The 20,164-nt window shown below is 51.2% G+C and overlaps 1 protein-coding gene across 15 annotated transcripts in view; it reads left to right on the top strand.

Annotated features, from left to right (window-relative positions):
- Positions 1-20,164, top strand: part of ARHGEF9 (Cdc42 guanine nucleotide exchange factor 9) — a 194,728-nt gene that overhangs the window by 143,128 nt on the left and 31,436 nt on the right. For 14 of the 15 annotated variants that reach the window (XM_039731058.1, XM_039731056.1, XM_039731055.1 and 11 more), the window contains 4 exons: positions 1,706-1,897; positions 6,871-7,050; positions 9,579-9,811; positions 13,689-13,818. In XM_039731058.1, the coding sequence (XP_039586992.1) occupies positions 1,706-1,897; positions 6,871-7,050; positions 9,579-9,811; positions 13,689-13,818 (735 nt within the window). Of the gene's footprint in view, positions 1-1,705; positions 1,898-2,126; positions 2,260-6,870; positions 7,051-9,578; positions 9,812-13,688; positions 13,819-20,164 lie in introns of those variants that run through there. The other variant, XM_039731071.1, reaches the window with a different exon arrangement.

Raw genomic sequence — 20,164 nt, 5'->3', positions numbered from 1 at the left:
TGGACCCCAAACCTCTTCCAGAGGAGGGTGGGTTTGCTGAAAGAGAGACTTTGCTAGCCAGCTTTTGGGTTGTTTTTCTGAACAAAAAACATCTGTTTCAGAGTGCCAGGAGAGCTGTTCCATGCTGGATTCCACTCTATTTGGTGGGCTTGGATCACCAGCTCCCTACTTTTCCCTCACAGTGACCCAGGGCTCAGCCAGGCCTCCCAGTGCTGATAGAAATCCTACAAAACCCCTTTTTGATCCCCCAGATTTGCAGCATTGTGAACATCCTGCTAAAGAAGAGATGGGTTTGGGTTTTTTGGTGTTTGTTTTGGGTTTTTTTGTTTTTTGGGTTTTTTCTTGGCCTTTACAACTCCCTGTGGGAGGGCAGAACGTGGGAGCTGCAAGAGGTGATTTAGCAGAACAGCTGCTGGTTGGGAATGCAGGGAGGGAGCAGGGGCAGGTTTGGAGGTTTTTTACTTTCCTAATTTACAGGAACGCTGCCCTTTACAATCTGTGCAAAGCCCAGTTTAAACCGAATAATGGGGAAGCAGGAAACACTATTAACATTGAAAGGAAGCCTGAAGATCAGGTTAATGATGCTGCCTGGTTTGCTTGTACTCTGTGTGTGGACAGTTCCACTGCTCACAGGAAAATCTATTTTTAGTTTGAAAGTCCCCAGGATTTGGGAACTTCAAACACTGAGGAGAGAAGTTGCTTCATTTCCATCACAGCTGAGGTGGTCTGTGAAAGACAGGGGTATTTCTGTCAGCTCTAAGCTTTATTTAATGTTTGTTTACAAACTACCTTTAGCCCAATTTGAGTCAATCAGAGTTATTTTAAGCAGGTTTTGTGGGAAAAGGTAACAGAAGGAGCCCTTGATCCGTCTGGTGTGCGCAGAGCACAGGCTGGTTCAGACACACAGGGGAGAGGTGGAATTTGCAATTTCTGTGGATGTTTTTTATTTGATATTGGAAAGAAGCTTCAGTGTGCTGAGAGCACACTTTCTCACTGCTTTTGGTAATTTTCAGTGCCCAGTGCACCTGTCCAAAGCTGCCCTCACCCCCAGGTTTAGGAGACTTGCTCAGGGGTGTCTATTGTGTGTGCTTTGGGGATGCCAGTGCTGAGATGGGGGATTTGCCTGAGCCAGGAAGGCTGTCCCTGTGAGCTGATGAGGAAAGCTGCTGAGAAATGGAATCAGGGCTCCTTCAGACCCCTGGCCTGGGAGGCTACAGAGCTCCAGAAACACAGCCCAGAGCTGATGTGCACTTCAGAGATTCTGAACCAGCCACATCTCCACCTGGAATCAGTCCCCTGGGAAGGGCTTCCCCTGCTCCCAGAGGGTCCTGTGTTCAGAGGGACCCCAGCTGGGGGTGGCAGGAGCTGGGACAGTGTGCCTGCCACCAGCACTGCAGTTTTCCTCAGGCTGCTCTGTCTCACTCGTGTCTGTCTCAGTCGGGAGCTCTTGGCAGCATTCATTCATTCATTCGGGGGGATTTTACATTTGGGGCCAAAGCAGCCAGCCCTGGCAATCCCCAGGAGATGGGGAGTGTGTGTGGGGCATTTGGGGCTGGCTGCACCAGTATGGAACTGGGCAGTGTGGGCTGGGAGCTCTGTGCACAGCCCACGGGCTGAGGAGGGGTGGATCCAACATCTCCCAGAGCCGTGAGCCCTGAGCCAGCCCTGCTGCTGGAGTAACCCCGTGCCGTGCTCTGTCCTGCAGCTATGGGTGAACCAGGAGGATGGCGTGGAGGAGGGAACCAGCGAGGTGCAGAACGGCCACCTGGACCCCAGCGCCGACTGCCTGTGCCTGGGCAGGACCGTGCAGAACCGCGACCAGATGAGAGCCAACGTCATCAACGAGATCATGAGCACCGAGCGCCACTACATCAAACACCTCAAGGACATCTGTGAGGTACCTGGGCTGGGAGCAGGGCATGGGGGCTGGCCTGGGTCTGTAACTACTGCATCAAACACCTCCAGGATATCTGTGAGGTACCTGGGGCTGGAAACAGGACATGGGGGCTGGCCTGGGTCTGTAACTACTGCATCAAACACCTCAAAGACATCTATGAGGTACCTGGGCTGGGGCACCCTTTGGGGGTGGCCTGTTCCTACTGCATCAAACACCTTCAGAACGGCCACCTGGACCCCAGCGCCGACTGCCTGTGCCTGGGCAGGACCGTGCAGAACCGCGACCAGATGAGAGCCAACGTCATCAACGAGATCATGAGCACCGAGCGCCACTACATCAAACACCTCAAGGACATCTGTGAGGTACCTGGGCTGGGAGCAGGGCATGGGGGCTGGCCTGGGTCTGTAACTACTGCATCAAACACCTCAAAGACATCTGTGAGGTGCCTGGGTCTGGGGCACCCCTTGGGGCTGGCCTGTCTCTGTCCCCACTACATCAAACACCTCAGGACATCTGTGGGGAACCTGGGGCTGGCACACCTGGGGGCTGGCCTGTCTCTGTCCCCACTACATCAAACACCTCAGGACATCTGTGGGGTACCTGGGGCTGGCACACCTGGGGGCTGGCCTGTCTCTGTCCCCACTACATCAAACACCTCAGGACATCTGTGGGGTACCTGGGGCTGGCACACCTGCCCATGGTGGGGGACTGGCAAGGGCTGAGCCTGGGTTTGTCCCTGGGTGATTTGGGAACAAGCTGAAGTGTGTGAGGACTGTGTCTAATGGAGGAGCAGCATCTGTCAATAAGTATTGACAGTTCTGAGAATTTCCTGCTGGATCTGATAATTCCTTTAGTTTGTATTAACCAAAAGTGCAATTTCCTGACCTTTATTCCATAGCTCTTTGACTAAAACATGATGAGGTTGAGATCCTCCAAGCAGCCCTCTTAATTAAAACCCAATGCCATCTACTTTTGAACTTGTGATTGAGGAAATTAGGTTGTAATTAAACCAATCAGTTACCCATGTCATCTGTGCCTTTCATGTCGGGTTCACAATTTCCCCTGGCTCAGGATGGGCCCCATTTGCCTTTTTTATGGCAAGACTGAGGGCAAAATGTTTCCACCATGGGAAAGGAGGAAGGGACCCAGCAAGCAATGGACTTTAGTGACTGACCCCACAAATCCCCAGCTTGGTTCTTGTTCATCAGGTTACAGTTAACCTCTACAACCCCTTAAGTTCAGGATTAGTGCCCTGAGCTGAGCCCAGAGTGCAGAGCCTGTGGTGCTGGTGTTAGGGAAGAGAGCACGTGGCTGTGCCAGAGAGGTTGGGCACTGTGTGTGGAGATGTCCTTATCACTGAGAGGCAGAAGTTTGTTAGCCCTGAAATCAAAGTCTGGGGATGGCTTTCAGCTCATCCCTCGCAATGTTTAGGATTTAGTGAGCCTGTGCCCAGTCAATGTGGTGAAGTCCCTTGGGAACTGTGCTTAGAGTAATGTCTTCCTCCCTTCATCCTTGCTGCTTTTCTCCCAGCAAGGCAGAGCAGCCATCCAAAAAGCATCTATGACACTTTTCAAATATGGAAGAGCCTTGGGATTTCAATTTGGAAACAAATGAGCTTAATTTCAATGTGCTATTTTGGTCAGAGAGCTTTGCATTGGAGAAGGGAAGACTGCAGACACTTCTCCACATATTGTTTCTTTTCCTGCATTTGTGCTTTTCTGTTGGAAACGAAAATAAAAGAAGTGAAAATAAACCTTAACTTACATCTCCAGCCATGTCACCATGTTTCTGCCAATTGGGATTCTCAGGAGGTGCAGACAGGTTCAGCTGCAGTGGGAGAACACTGATTTACTGCCCCTAATGATGTATCCCAGACAGGAGAGATCCAGAAAGCTCTCTCTTTGCTCTGTGTGATGCAGGCTGGGATTGAGGGGATAAATCTTACCTGCAGGTAGAGCACCAGGAAATGATTCAGCTAAGCAGGGAGGAGGACTGAAACGGGCATTCTCATCGGTGCAGCATGGGCTGTGCCTTGCTGGAGAGGCTCATTATGCTCAGTTTAATCCCAGCAATCCCTTTGCTGGGGAAGGCTCCCAGAGCTCTGTCAGCCGGGGGCTGGCACAGTGGGATGTGAGTGGGGCTGGACTGGGGGAGCTGGGCTGGACTGGGGGAGCTGGGGCTGGACTGGGAGAGCTGGGGCTGGACTGGGGGAGCTAGGACTGGACTGGGGGAGCTGGGCTGGACTGGGGGAGATGGGCTGGACTGGGGGAGCTGGGGCTGGACTGGGCTCCCCGTTCCCCTGGTGGGGTGGCAGGGCTGTTGTTTGTGCCACAGCATGAGCAGACAGCCCCTGATGAACTGCTCTGACACTGGCACATTCCCCTCTTCCCAGGGCTCTTTATTTGGTGTGAGAGGGGATGGCAGAGCATCTGTGGCTGGGCTGAGCCTGGTTTAGTGCTGAGTTTAGCAGTGTGTGGTTATTGTTTCTGAGCTGCAGTGAATAACAAATCCAGATGCCAGTGAGGCACCTGAGGATGGGAGGTTGTTCCTGGAGAGTGGTGCTCCCCACTGCTCCCCTCTGCTTCAGGATTTTCCAGTGTCATTGCACACCCTGTTATGACTCCCAACACCCATGGCACGAGTCTGGCCAGGCAGGGAGCTCAGGAGCTGGCCAGCACCAGGATGAAAATCCCCTGTGCCAGCCAAGGCCTGTGGGAAGCAGCTGGGTTGGAGGGAATTCCTTACCACAGCAAAGCCCCACTGCTCCCCTGGCTTGCTGTGAACCAGGATCCCAGCCCTGGCTGCCTGTGACCAGCTCTGGCTCTGGTTTGCCTTTCCAGTTCAAACAGTCTGAGCTTTGCTCTTGTGCTGGTTCTGGCTGTGTGCCCTTCAGCACCACCCTCACCTGTGTGCTGGGAGCCCTGCACAGAGAGCACTGGGTGACAGCCCAGCTGGTGCTGGGCATGCCTTGGGCATGGTTCCAGGGGCTGGGACAGCCCAGCTGGCTCAGAGAGGAAAAACTCTGGAATATCCTCACAGCTGCCTTTGAAGTTCCAGCCTGCAGCCACCTTCTTCTCTCCTTCACCCTGATGTCAGCCAGACAGGATGGATGGATGGATGGATGGATGGATGGATGGATGGATGGATGGATGGACTGACCACCTCTCCTGGCTGTCTCTAAGCCCACTGTGGGGTGAAGAAAACTTAGCACATAACCTCCTGCAAATACTGCCCAACTTTGGCCTATTCTTCAGGGACTACATGGAAAAGTACTTTAAAGACAGACAGTTTGGCAGCTATTTTTAGGTATTCATTGAGCAAAACACTCTCCAACATCTGCTCATCAGTCAGCTATCCCTTCTCTGAGCAAACCTGACGGGATGAGCAGAAGGGAGATGACATTGTTTTATGTAACAGAACTAAATTTACTGGAAAAACTCTGCAGCAGCCTCCTCTGCTGCGTGTTATGGATGAATCTTCAGTCTCCTTTTCCTGCCTTGTGCTGGAAACCACCTTCAAACACACAGAGAGGATGAGGCTTGGGAACTCCTCACATTCCTTTATTCTCCCTGTGCTTTCAGAGGTGCCTGCACAGAAATGTGCTACTTCAGCTCCTCCAGACACGTGATTCCAGCGAAATGATGAAGCAGCACAGGGAGGGTGGGAATACTGAGGATGGGAATCACAGCCAATGGCAGCCCTGGGGCTGGGAGACATTCCTGTGTTCGGGAGGGAGGGATGTCACAGAGCACAGTGAGGGGACACTGCCCTGTGGGCACAGGGAGGGCTTTGTCCTGGCTTTTTCCTTGGCTTTTTCCTTGATTTTTTTTCCCCAGGCTGTTCTGAGATCATCAGGTAAACAGGAAAATCTGCATGGAGAGATGCTCTGTGTCATTTCTCCCCAGTTTGGATTTCAGTTTGCCCTGTGACCATCCCACAGTGTGGGAAGCAGCCTGCTCCCATTCCTCGTGGCCTTGGAAAATCAGAGGGGGAAACCCAGGGAAATGAGTCATCAAGGAGCTCCTGGGGGAAGAGAGACCTAGATTAGGAAGTGTAGAAGGTGTTCCATAACCCAAAGTTCTCAGCTGAAAAAGCCAGGAAATTCAGGGTGATGGCATCTCCCGAGCTGAGCTGCACGTGGCAGAGGTTGGGTCCAGGCCAGGTCGGCCAAAGTTGCATTTCTCATTCATGTCTGAAGTTCTCCCTGCCAGGAACCACATGGTGAGGCTGAAGGACAGTTCATTGCAGGATTCCAATGTTCATTGTGGCCCAGCAGCTGCATGTCACCAGCTGGCAGTGTGACTAAGCATCCTGAGTTCCCAAATTTAGCCATTCCACTGGAGCTGCTGGCATTTTCTTCCCTTCATTTTTTCCCCTTCCTATATAATAAAGGCAAGCAAAGTAAGCAGAGTCATCTCCTGATGACCCCTGTGTTGTTCCCTTCCAGTCAGGACGCTGCAAAATGGACCAGGCCAGTTGCAACATCTGAGATTTGGCCTTGCAAAGTTTCTAGTCTAAATCATTCTGGTTGGACTTGGTGATCCCAAAGGTCTTTTCCAGCATTTACAATTCTGTGATTCAGTGATGATCATCCTGACAGGTGAAGTGTGGGAGGATGAGAGGATTTGCTCAGAACCTTCCCACCCTCCAGCACATCAGCTGCAGACTTGTCGGGGGTACACTCCATCCCCTCATCCAGGTGGTTGATAAAGATATTAAACAGAACTTGATATTGGTATTAAGCAGCTTCCTTCTCCTGATTACTGGGCTGAAAGGAGAAATCAGAGCAGGCTCCAACAGCCCCTCACACCTTTCTGTGGAAGCTGTGCCACTGGAAGGACAGGGAAGCAGCAGTGCTTGTAGGAGAGGGGTTTGAGGTGTTGGGGGCAGTGGGGTGAGCAGGAGCAGGCACCCAGCACTGAGCACCCCTGGTGTCGCTGCTCTCTGCAAACCCTTCTTTCTCGCTCTCACAGGGTTACTTAAAGCAGTGCCGGAAGAGGAGGGACATGTTCAGTGACGAGCAGCTGAAAATCATCTTTGGGAACATTGAAGACATCTACAGGTTTCAGATGGGGTTTGTGCGGGACCTGGAGAAGCAGTACAACAACGAGGACCCCCATCTCAGCGAGATCGGACCGTGCTTCCTGGAACACGTGAGTCCAGGGCCACTGCCCCTCAGGCCTGGGGAGGGACAGGGAAACTCCAAAGGCAGCAGCCTCCTCTGCAACAGCTCAGGGACTGCTCCAGGGGTCTCCGTGTGCTTTGGAAGATGCAGAGGAGGGAGAACTTGCACGAGTCCAGGGCCACTGCCCCTCAGGCCTGGGGAGGGACAGGGAAACTCCAAAGGCAGCAGCCTCTTGTGCAACAGCTCAGGGTCTGCTCCAGGGGTCTCCGTGGAGAGGGAGAACTTGCATATGCAGTCGGATAACCCCCGGCACATCTAGTCACATGGATGACAAGATACTGGAGGTGGAGGATTTTCCCTAACCCATCCTACTGTCCCATAAACCACCTCCTGCAGGAGCTGATAAATTGGCCAGTGTTGTAAATGTGGCAGGAAATGTCAAACAAATGCCAGCCCTGGAGCTGGAGGCTTTCCTGGAGGGAGAGTGGAGCAGGGTATCAGAGCTCCTGTGCTGTGTCAGGGCAACAGTTCACTGCTTATCAGGGAAACTCCTGCTAAACATTCCTGAAACTTCAGCAGGACATCCCTAAAGAGTTTCACAGCATCTTTTAAACATCCCTGTGTCTCTCATTGGGGTTTCCTCTGGGAAGGTGCATGAGGTGTTAACATGGCTGGTTCTTATCAGAGCCTGCAAAAAGCAGCATCACATTCCACCTCTGTGCTGGGAAAATGTAGGAAATCTTGCTGAGAATCAGTAACTCAGATGTCATGACTTGAGGCTGTGCTGTCAATTCATTGATAGTGACAATAGCAAGAATTGCTGCTGCGATTCGAAGGAAGATCTGACACTTGCCTGTCACCAGACAGGGCTGAGAGCTGGCTGATAAACTCCTGATAAATTGTCCCTGCTTAGCCATTTGGGAAAGTGAGGGGTGAGGATGTTTAGATCCTGTTTAGAGATCTCCGAAGCATCTTGTTCCTCATTTTCTTCAGGAAGAGAGAGCTGTCAGTGCGTGGCTTGGTCAGCTGTGGGATGGGAAGGACACTGGATCTCTGTTCCCAGAGAAGCAGCTTGTTTGCACCCTCAGGGATTCAGAAGTAATTGCTGGGCAGGCACGTCTTGGCTAAATAGAATCTGTCCTTTTTTCAGAAGTCATTGACCACAGCTTGGTGGAACTGGCTGGTTTGCAACACCTGACTTTGACCTGGGCTGTCCCACAGTTAATTTGTGGTGCTGGGCTGTGCCCATCTCCTTCCCAGTGAAATCTTCTCTGCCCTTTCATTGCTTTGTCTGCATGGCCCAGACGAATCAAGCCCAAGTTAAAGGTGACAGTCTGTGGTCAGTGAAGGCAGAAAAAGGACATTCCAACAAAATAGACACCAGAAAACTTGTTAGACCAGTTCAAAAGGTGGAGGAGCATGTGTGAGTGGGTTTTTTGTTAGTTTTTAGTGTTTTCTGGGGCTCTGTTCCCAGGGAAATCCATGCAGTACCTTGGGTTCCCCACTGTTAAAGGGAATTTCAAACATACCCAGCCCCCAAACACTTGCCAGGTGCTTCAGGTTCTTTCAGGAAAGACTTCTAGAAATGACAAGGTTGTCCACTTGTCTTGCCAAAAGCCAGAGCTCTGCTGGGTTGTGCCTTTCAAACCTTCCCTGCACGATTTAAGTGAGAGCAAGCACAGCTCTGTGCAGGGCTCACAGTAACACACCTGTACCTGCAGAGACCTCGGCCTTGTGTCAGAGTGCAGGTCCCTCTCTGCAGTCCCTCCTTGCCCAGCACCTCTTCCAAACAGGAGGAGCACGGTAGGATCTGTCCTTCCTCCTGCTTGGTCTGTGCTTTCTTGGAAATCAGACTGGTTTGGGTTGGAAGGCTGGGTTGGGACGATCATTTTGTTCCAGACCCTGCTGTGGGCAGGACACCTTTATAGACTTACGAGACTCCACGCTCATCCTTGAACACTTCCAGGGATGGGGCAGCCACAGGTTCTCTGGGAATTCTGTCCCAGGGCGTCCCCTCCCTCCCAGGAGGAGTTTCTCCCAGTATCCCCATTGTGGTGGGCATTGTTCAGGGTGCTGTGACCTTCCTAACGAAGCATCCTGCAAAAGACACCTGGGGGGCACAGGCACATCTGTGCTCAGGCCAGGTGATTTCAGCTCTTCTGGGATCTGGGCAATGCAGAAGGAGAGATGGGGTCTTTGTGTGGGGTTCCAAGGAGAGCTTTATTGTTCTCCTTCCTTGAAGGGTTCAGTGATGAAGGAGCCACTCAGGCAGGGAAAGCAGGGGTTTGTGTAGGGATCTTGAGGGGCAGGACAGAACACTGGGGCCAGTGGGATCCATTGAATCTGCATGTCACAGCAAGGCATGCTGGGAGAAGCCTTTTTCTCACCCTGTTGAGAGGCTGTCTCCTGCAGGATTGTCCCTCCAGGGGAGAGTTGTTGGCCCAGTCCCTGTTGGCCCACCATGGAACAGACCCCACAGAACCCTGCCCTTCCCAGCCCTGGTGTTGATCAGCCAGGTCTCTGCCTGACCCATCCTCCTCCTTTCTGCCCTCACAGCAAGACGGCTTCTGGATCTATTCTGAGTACTGTAACAACCACCTGGATGCGTGCATGGAGCTCTCCAAGCTGATGAAGGACAGCAGGTACCAGCACTTCTTCGAGGCGTGCCGCCTGCTGCAGCAGATGATCGACATCGCCATCGACGGCTTCCTGCTGACGCCCGTGCAGAAGATCTGCAAGTACCCCCTGCAGCTGGCAGAGCTGCTCAAGTACACGGCCCAGGAGCACAGGTACTCAGCAGGCACGGGGGCAGGGCTGCTTCCCACCAGGCCTTGGGGGTTTCTGTCCAGTGCTCCTTCCCTACAGAGCTTGGGGTTTTCTGTCCGGTGCTGCTTCTCTAAACGGGGTTTGGGGTTTCTGCCCAGGGCTCCTTCCCTACACAGGGGTTGGAGTTTTCTACCCAGTGCTCCTTCCCGCCCAAGGGTTTGGGTTTTCTCTCCAGGGCTCCTTCCCTACACAAGGGTTGGGGGTTTCTGTCCAGTGCTCCTTCCCAAGAGAGCTTGGGGTTTCCTGCTCAGGGCTCCTTCCTTCCCAGGGCTTGGGGTTTTCTGTCCACTGCTCCATCCCCCCCACGGCTTGGGGGTTTTGTCCAGCTCTTGTCCCTGTGACATCCTGCATAAACAGGAGCAGGACAAAGGGTTAGCAGACAGCTGAGTCTCCTCAAAGCAGCAATTCTCGATGGAGACACACTCAACTCTGTTCTAATCAGACATGTGAACTAATTACCCTTGGATGTACTTTCTGATGCTACCAGTTACACTGGAAGAATTACCTAATTAGCATTCAGTGGTCTGAGAGGCTCCTTCCCTGCTCCTGGGGAGACCCTGGGCACACAGTGAGTACAGGGCCGGGGTCTGCAGCTGGAGCCTGATGTGGGGAGGGCTCCAAACCTGCTCAGCTTTTCAGCCCAGTCCCATCTCTGGTTTTGCCATGGAGTTCAGGTTCAGAGGAGCCCCTGCAGCTTGATTGCTTCCCAAAATTTCCAGGATCTCTTTTGCTGCTGCTGAGGACAATCAGCCTGGCTGCCTGACAGTGTGAATCAGGAGCAGTGCCTGTGATACCACTTGGGATTTACTGCTGTGAAAATAAGGTGAAAGAAAAATCAGGCCCTGTAAGAGCAGATTTGTTCCTGCCCTGCCAATTTTCTTGCTTTTTCTAAAACAAGTGAGAACACAAAAGACCAGTGATGTTTCAGAAACTTCTGCAAGTGTTTGATGCCTTGTTTTTCCCAGGCCCAGAGCAGAAGTGTGGTGGAAGCAGAGATGCATTGATCTGCTTCGACCTGACCCACAAGTCTGAGTGACTCAGGGTAGCCAAATGTCCCAAATCACCAATTTGGACGAGCCTTTGGCTTCAGATCCAGTTCCTGCTTTTCCAAAAAGCAAATCAAACTTGGAATGGACTCATGGGAACCTCGGGGAATCAGAAAGCAGCTCTGGGATCCCACAGGCTGTGGGTTTTCCCTTCAGCAGCCACAGGAGGACCCACAGCACTGGCTGGGAGCTCAGATGTGGCTTCCCAACAGGAGGGTGTTTAAAATGACCCTCTGTGAGTTATTTGGGAGCCACAGCAAAGGGGATGTGGGCAGTGTGATAACACCAGGGTTGGGTTATTTTGGGAGCACATTCCTGTTCCCTTTGGGATGTTCTAAACTCACCATGTTGGTAAGGAATCACACGGAGTTGTGTTCTGAGGAGCCTTGGGAGCTCTCCCGTGGTCAGCAGCACTTGGATGACTCAGCCTGAGGGCTCTGTGGCACTGGATTGCCATGGACACTCATTTCTCCTATTCCTCCATGCTCTGGGAAGGGAAGGCAGGGTGAGGTTTGCTCACCTTGCATTAGGAGGAGTAACCCTAAAGCTCTGATAGCACAGGGAGGAAACCTGTGACTGCACAGTGGTGCCACATGCCAGCCCTGGAGTGAGGCAAAACATGGGAAAACACAGGACTGCCAGGGAAAGCAGGGATGTGAGCTTCATCTGACAGAGGAACACAATCCTCTTTTTCTTTTTTCCTTCCTTTTCACTGCCACCACCCCTGCAGAGCTGTGGATTTTCCCTGCACCAGGTCAGGACAATGCTGAAACCAGAATCCAGACCACACTCCCCAGAGGTAGCACGTGATGCTTGGCAAGGATCTAGACTTGGATTCTGATGGAGCACTGGGAAGTGGCCACTGTAGCCTCAATAGAATTGACAAACCATTTATTTACCTTCATCTCATGGTTAATGGGATCCTGTTATTACCTCCTGGCCAAATGCTCTGCTCCTGTTGTTTTTTCCTTCTAAGTTTTTGCCAGCTCTGCCACAGACATGGGCTGGGAGCCCAAAAAGTTTAGTCCTGAGCCTTTTCTTCATTACAGCGTGACAGGAAAACATTGCTGGGGTTTTCTCCCTGGAATTAGGGAATTAGCATTCCCAAGATGAAGGGCTGGCACCGTCCCACTCTGCATGGAGGCAGAATGGAGGTGAGCTCAGAGCCTGCCTCACTCCCTCCCTGCCTGTCTGCAGCCTGGTTCCTTTGAATTTTTCACAAAGCCACATCTGTTCACCTCAAAGATCTACTCCAGCTTAATATTAATTAAATATAGGAAGGTCCTAAGTGCAGCTTGCTGGAATCCTGAGCATTCCCAGAGCAGAAGAGAGCTGGAGTTGGGAATGTAGAACAGTTTTACATGAGGAGACTCTGCCAGGGAGTGCCCTCCCTGCTGAGCATGAGCATCACTGCTGGGAGATCATTGGTGACCTCTCCCTGCCTCTCCAGATCCTTCCTGGCTGTAGGGACTTCCCTGTTTCCCTCATGGATGTTCCCCAGGTCACCAGGTCATCCTGATGTCCCCCTGGCACCTCTCCTTTCCTGCCTGACACAACCAACACTCCTTCACACAGATGCTCACACAAAGGGAGGCACACGAATTTCTTCATTGTGTAGCACGATCCCTTCCATCCCTGGAAGTGTCCAAGGTGGGGTTGGATGGGACTTGGAGCAGCCTGGGACATTGGAAGGTGTTCCTGCCCATGGCAGGCAGTGGAGCTGGATGGGCTTTAAGGTCCCTCCCCACCCAGACCTCCCTGTGATGGTTATATCAGGCAGCCCATCCTCTATTTTCCTTTATTTTGCTGAAGGCCCAGTCCTGCTCTCTTGGAATTTGTGGCATTGCTTTTAACCACACCTAGAATTTTGACATAAGAATTTAAGAAAAAATGAAAACTCAGCTCAAGATTTCATCTGAGCAAGGATGCCAAAAGAGCAAATACTATTTTTTGTATATCACAGTGTGTTTCTTAGTATTTATCCTGTTGGGAACACATGGAGAGGAGATCTAATTCCCAGTATTCACCCCTCTTTTAGCTGTCACCAGCACAATCCTTAGCAATAATCAATAAAGCCATTCCCCCTGCAGCTGCCCAAGATGGCAGTTTTTCTCATTAGTCAGCAATCAATAGCAGCCCTTAAGTTAATAATACATTGTGGTGGTGTTGTGGCAGCTGGCCTTGCCTGTCTTCCCAATGGAAATGAACGGTACAGCTCCTTGGAATGGAAAAGCAGGCACAGGGCAAGGAATCAATGGCATTGATTTCAGCATCACTTTTTGAAAAGACTGATCATCATCCTCAGTGGCCCTGGCAGGAGCCTGTTCTCACTCTGTGTTACTGCACTCACAGGGCCATGCAGGGTAAAAAAAAAGAGTTGCTTGATTTGCTCACCTGAAATCTGCAGTGAGAGTGAATTCCATGGGGTGACTGCTCTGGGAGTGGCTTGGAAGGTGCTCTGGCCTTTGTCTAAGTGAACCGTTTACTAAATGTTCATTTTAAAACCACAAAAATCCAGGTCCAAAGGCTGTAAAAGTGCTCAGCCTTTCTTTAGAATGCTCTTCAGCTGGGCTCCTTGAGGCTGTAAAGGGCTCACCAGTGCTGGGCTGGTAGAGGCCAGACTGGGCTCCCAGCTCCAGTTTCCATCGCGCTGCTCCAGACAATCCAGATGAAAAATCCCATTGTAGCACTGAGGGGTCACCCCTGCCCGCGTCCCTGTGGGCTGGAGAGGTTGTGACAGACTCCTGGGCATGTCGTGCTGCCTTTGATGGCCTTTCCCTCCCTCTGTGTGCAGTGACTACAGGTACGTGGCCGCTGCCCTCGCCGTCATGAGGAACGTCACGCTCCAGATCAACGAGCGCAAGCGGAGGCTGGAGAACATCGACAAGATCGCTCAGTGGCAGGCCTCTGTCCTGGACTGGGAGGTACAGTGAGCCTGGCCTGGCAAAGTCCACGCTGTTCTTGGCTTATCTAAGACCCTGTAGTTCGTTTCCCACAGTTCAGGATGAAGCCTGGGGTGGTGAAGGCACAGTTGTGACTTCAGGGTGGTGCTTAAACATTAATGGTGTGCTAAAGAAAACCCAGTTCCAATTTCATCACTAGCAACCTGGAGTGACTTCTGTGGTTGCAGTGCTGGTAGTAGGTGAGACTTGGAGCAAACCCCACGTGCATTCTGCCTCTGTGCTGTGTCACTGGGGAGGAGGGAGGGAAAGACGTAGGAAAAAGCCCTGGAAATTGCAAGAGGTTAAGAAAATGGAGAAAATCCTTCTGGTGATTGCTTTATGACTGGAAGCCAAACTGTTAAACTGGAGTTAGAGATGTTATTTGCATTTTATAAATGACATCCCACTTAAAGATATTTCTGAACCAGCCCTGTGTGTAGTGATGGTGTAATTAAGGAGCTGAGAGGCACAGGGAAGGCAGAGTCAGCAGAAGGATTCCTCACCAGCAGGCCTTCAGTCTCTACATTTCTGCCATGTGTTTGGAAGAAAAGCCATACTAAAATTATGTTCTCCCTTTCTTTTCGTCCCTGATTTTTTAAAAATCATTGTATGGAAGTAATCCATAAATAGGGTTTTGCAGCAGATTGAGGACAAACGTTTTTGTAAATCCTCTCGCTGTTGTCATCAGCCCATGTGTTCAGCAAGGAGATAATCAGAGTGATGGAGCAGCCTTTCTGCTTCCTCACTTGTGAAGTCTGAAATAACTCCACATTCCAGTCATGGGGATCATACTGTGGAAATGAGTGTATGGGAAAGAGGCGTTCATCCTTTAATTATTTTATTTCTGGCAAAGATCTGCGAAGGCTGGGAGGAGAGAGAGAGAAATACAGGTGCATCACCTGTGTCCTCCTTGGCTGAACTAGTTTCATTGCTGTGATGGAGGATGGAGGTTTATCACCCTGCATCTGGTGATAAAACACACAATAAAACCCATAAATGCAGCAATCAGAGCTGGGATTGTGGCTGGCTGGGAGAGCAGAGAGCACAGACAATGTGTCTGATTGTTTTACTGCTCAGGAACATCTCTCACTGCCACGCAGACTCATTTCCAGAATGAGGAAACTGCTCTGCAGGAGGCACAGGACCATCAGCTCCCTGCTCAGCCCTGGAGTGTGCCATGGGATGAGCTAATGGGGGTCATTTGTGAGGAGCTCCCAGACCCTCACTGTAAATAAATCTTGATTAAGGACAGATCCATTCCAAGCCAGTGAATATTCATGTGTGAGAGGGAAGCCAAGGTGACCTCCACACAGGATCTATGGAATAGCAGTTGCTTTTTCTCTTCCATTAGCTCAGTTGATAATTCATTTTTATTTAGCCCTGTCCTTGATAATTCATTCCTGCTTAGCAGTACCCATTCTTTATCTCCATCCCATCCTCAGGCACTTGCCAAATTATTCTTCCAGGCTTTTTTCAGCTATTCCAGATTTTGAGCACATTATTGCAGCAACATTCTTCAGCTTCTCATAACATAGCAAAGCCTGCTGCTGGTGCACTCAGAAATCCCATGGGAACACAGCTCCTGGTCAAAGGAAAACGCCTTCCTTGCCCTTTTTATTCTGGATTTCAGATCAAGAAGAGTCACAGAGTTTTGATGAGAAAGTAGAGTGTGAGAGGTGGACCCAGCAGAGGATTTCACTGCTTGATTCTTCCCTCTAAAGCAGTTCTGAATCACCAGATCCAGCCCCCACTGCACAGCTGTCCATGGAACAGCCAGAAGGATGCACAGAAACCCAAAATACCCAGGAGTGAGGCACAGTGTAATGCAGGAAGAGAGTGGGAGAAATGAAAAGATTGGATCTTTGGGAAGTGCTTGGATGTGCTGAGATGTGTGCAGGTGTTCCTTAGGCACTGCAGACCCCAAATCCCACTGGGAGGCTGCAGGGATGTCCCCAGGACATGGAGGGCTCAGAGCTTTGTCTCCTGTGCAGTTTTGGGGTACAGCAGGGACCTCCTGGTGTGTCCCCAGCCTCTCCAGACTGTGGGGAAGGACAGTTCTGCTTTGAGGAGATGCTGTCAGTGCTGTGCTGCCACAAGGCCTGTCCAGCCTGTGTGAAGTTCCCTGAGCAGAGAGAGGAGCCCCCAGCTGTAATTCCCAGCTTTCCTGGCCCTGCTCCTGCTCTAATCTTTCTGTACCTGTTCTGTCCATCCCAGTGGCTCCAGAGCACAGGCACAGCCTTCCTGAGACCCCCTGGAAACAGCACTGACCCCAGGAAAACAGAAACCAGGTGTAAAAAATTACCAGTTCAGTCTTTTTCCACCCAAAATGCAGGCAGGGCACAAGATAGAGCTAATCCCAAATTCCCCCTGCGTCGGCACTTCAGGAATGATTTCAGTGGCTGAATGTTGCAGCACGTGGAGATATTTCATTTGGAAGAATGTCTGGTTTTCCTTAGCATCTTGAGACTGATGATGCTGATTCTGTGCTCTGAAGTTGTGTTTTCATTTCTAAATTTACCCATGTTTTGTCAGGAGATGGTGGGAAAAGATTTTTTAAAGAAGAAGGAAAAATTTCCAACCAAATAAAAAATACCTAGTGAGGGAATATCTGAAATGTTCTTTATATATAAAATGGGTGCACAGTTTCTTGCAAGGAGAGGTGTTGTTGGGAATGCTGATCCTAAAACAAATAGGAAAAGTAAGGGTGTGTCCAAGCTGCTTTAAGCAGAGGGGTTTTACTGAATCTTATTTTTTAGGAATAATTTTTATCCCTCCATGGGATAAAAATCTGTCACATGTGTGGCCCATAGTGGTGAATTTCAGGGTGAGTATTTGAAAACTGCAAATATCCTTGAGTTAAGCAAAGCCAGAGGTTCTCTCCAAGAAATCCTGCAAGCAGGATCTGATTGTTAAAATTGCCAGTGGGACCAGGAAAGGGTGACCTGGCACGGGGGACAGCCAGGCCTGAAGCCTTAAGGAATTCTTGGCAGCTTTGGCATCTTCAGACAAGTAATGACTGAGCAGAATTGTAAGGGAAGATTCTGATCTCACTGGCTGCTGTAAATCAGGAATAATCCCAGTGACTCTGAGATGAGTTCCTGTGTAATTTGTGGCAATGTGGGCTTGACTGAGAAGCCTGCCTTGGTCTGCTGCCACGTGTGACTCACTTATTTATTTTGTAACCTGAATTCCCAGCATATAAACAGACCCAGAGAGGTGCTGCCCACACCAGTCCTCCAGTCCTTTCAGTTGGTAATGGCTCAGAATTTGGGGCTTCCACCACCTCCCAGCGTGCCCTTTCAGTGCCTTTCAGTTCTGAAGGGTTCCCTGATGTTCCAGCTCCATTTCCCCTGCTCAGCATCGTCCCCTTGCTCAGTGACACACCCTCAGATCAGAGCAGTGACATTTAAAGGCAGCAAGGCAAGCCACCACACAGAGCTGCCTTCAAAGGGGGCAGCCAGAGCGTCCTGGGCAGCCTTTGCTGCTCTCTCCCTTCCCTGTTCCTGCCCTCTGAGGGAGCTCCAGCCCTCAAAGCTTGGTGGGAATAGCTCCACACACACAGAGAGCAGAATTTAAAGAGTTTGCCACAAAGCCCATCATCATTTCCAAGTCCTTGCCAGCCCCAGGGCTGTGTTTACACCCCTCAGAGGCACATCCCTGCCTTCCCCTCTGCTCCTGGTCCCTCTCTCCTGCCCCACAGATGGATCCTGTGAGCCTGAGGAGCCCTGTGCCACCTGTGCCACTGTGCCCAGCTTGCTGGGCTCTGCTCCTGGGCAGGATCTGGGCTGTGTTCCCATGGGCAGGGCTCAGCACAGCCTCCCTGAGTGCCCTGTATGGATGATGTGGGGATGGAGAGCAGGTCTGTGCCTCAGCACACCTGGAATTGCTCAATTTTATGCCTTTTCACACAGCTCTTGAACTGCATCAAAACAAAATGAAGCAGCAATCACTGCAGCAGTTCAGGCTCCCTCTCCAGCTCTCCAGCAGCACTTTCCTCCCTTTCAGCCCAGGTTTTTCTCAGAGGAGGGAGGAGGTCTGTGGAGGTTCCTGGTCCAACAGGGGACAGTTAACCAGGTTTGGCAGAGGACAGAGCCTTGCTCATCAGCCTGGATGGATTTGAACTTGCTATTTAAACAGATTACTTTGGTTTGTGTAGATATTTAGATATTTCTACCAAAGATTCCCATGGGTTGCCACTATGGCAGCTTTCAAGGATATTAAATTTCCTTGAAGAGAGAAATATATATAAATTTGAGAAATTTAATGAGCATTGTCCTTTTAAATTTTTTCTCATTCCTGTTATTTACGGGTCCTTTAAATCAAGACTTGCTGCCCTTAATTATGTAATCTATAATCACTGGCCTCAGCCTGATACTGCGTTAGTGAATCCCAGAGTGCCACGAAAGAAAGCTGCCTGGAACCACCAAAGTGAGGACAGCCTGATGAGAAATTCTCCTGGAAAAAAACCACAACAGGGACTGAACTGGAGCCTTCTTTTTCCTCCTTCTTTTGTTTTGTTCCCCCCAGCAACAGAAGGTATCAAAATGAGCTTGGTGAAAAGGACAGCATTTCGCTGGCGTTCCTTTTTGTGATCTCAGCGTAGCCCCGGGTGCTAATCAGCCTGTCAGTCTCTAATTGCAGAACAGCAGTGTCAGGCACGAGAGAGCCCTGCTGGCTCCCTGGGAGCTGGAAAGGGCACAAATGCCCTCCTGGTGCCCAGCAGGGCCAGCACAGGGCTGGGCTGGGGGCAGGGGCAGCTCCGGTGGGCTCTGGGCATTCCCAAGCCCAGGGAGGTGTCTGGGAGGGGCAGCAGCTCTCAGTGCCAGCCCTGCCTTGCTACCCTGGTGCTCCCATTTATTTCATGACACTTTTAAAGCTCTGTGGTTCCTGCCAGCTGCCCATCACAGAGCAGGGTCAGTGGGGAGCTGGGCATCCACATCCTCCCAGGCAGCAGCAGCAGCAGAGCTGACCCTGAGCTGTCACAGGCAGGAGTGGCCTGGAGACTCAGTGTGTCACTGAGGGCTCGAGGGAGCTCACATCCAGCCCAGAGCTGGGGCCTTCTGCTCCCATTGCTGCCCACAGGGACTGGGGCTGTGCCTGGCATGGAGAGAGGAGTCAGCTTTCCTTGGCTGCCCTCTGGGTGCTGCAGGATGAGCACTGAAAACCCTGGATGCATCTGGGGAGGGCTGAGGGGTTTCTTGGAGGCTTATGGGACAAAAGTCAGGTTGGAAAAGGCATCAGGAGTCAGGGCTTCTCTTGGCCACTCTGCTGCTGTGCTCTGCTGAACGTCTGTCAGTTCAGAGCAACTAGAAGTTCAGCCTCTTCCTTTTTCAGCAGGGTTTGCCTTAACTTACAGAAGGATACAGATGATCCAGCCTCTGTGGGAGTTGGAAAAAATGGAGAAGAAAAAGGAAATTTTTTCCTGGTACAGATTTGGAGGCATGGGACTGGGACAGACATTTGGGGAAGTCTGCCTGGAGCAGGGATCGAGGTGTGCTGGGGGTGCCAATGTCCTTCTTTGCCCCCACCCTGCAACTGCCCCCTGAGCCCCTCAGTGGGGACCAGGAGAAGACAATTTGTGCTCTTCAGAGAGGTACAACTGTGTCAGGACAAGAAAAGCCTTTGGAGGTTCAGAGGTTGTGCCCTGAGGCTCTACTGTGGGAACTGGCACAGCAGCCCAGGCTGGAGGAGCAGGGCAGGACCATGGGCACACTGCTCCTGACAGCCACGTGCCAGTCCCAAGCTCTTTGCAATCTGTATTTCCCAATTTGCTCACCCCAAGTGGGAAATCAGCTATTTCTGGCCTAGACACTGGATATAGAAATTGTTTTCCCCACATAAGAAATGCAATACAAATCCCATCATTTCAGATCTGGATGTCTTTGGGTTATGTTGCTTGCAGGGACTACACAGTTTGGATTCAGCTAATCAAGTAGAAGTGTTTACAGAGCCCTCTGTGTGTCCTCAGGCTTCAGATGCTACCACAGGAGTAAAAGACAAAGCTGACTTTCTATTTTTAGCAGCCAGCCTCTCCTAAGCTCGCCCCCTCTCCTAAAGCTCCCATCCATAGGCTTGTGGGAATTTTCTTCATGTGAGCTCATGTGTAGCCAGGAAATCTCACAGTTTCTGGGGCTGGTGTGTTTTCTTCAGAGGCTTCTTCTTCTGGGGCTCGTGTCCCCTGAGCTGTGGCAGCAGCGCTGGCTCCCTGGGCTCTGGCCAGGCTGAAGTGGGAGCCTGCTGAGCGCTGGGGGATCACAGCCCATCCCTGTGGGCACTGACCCTCTGTGTCCCTGGGAAGTCATCCCTCGTTAGCCCCTGGGACAGCAGA

This window comes from Passer montanus, unplaced genomic scaffold (genome assembly GCF_014805655.1).
Source record: "Passer montanus isolate IOZ18808 unplaced genomic scaffold, ASM1480565v1 scaffold76, whole genome shotgun sequence".
In the NCBI taxonomy this organism is placed as follows: Eukaryota; Metazoa; Chordata; class Aves; order Passeriformes; family Passeridae; genus Passer; species Passer montanus.
Note: the sequence above shows the minus strand (reverse complement) of the source record. Positions and strands in the feature narration are given on the sequence as shown.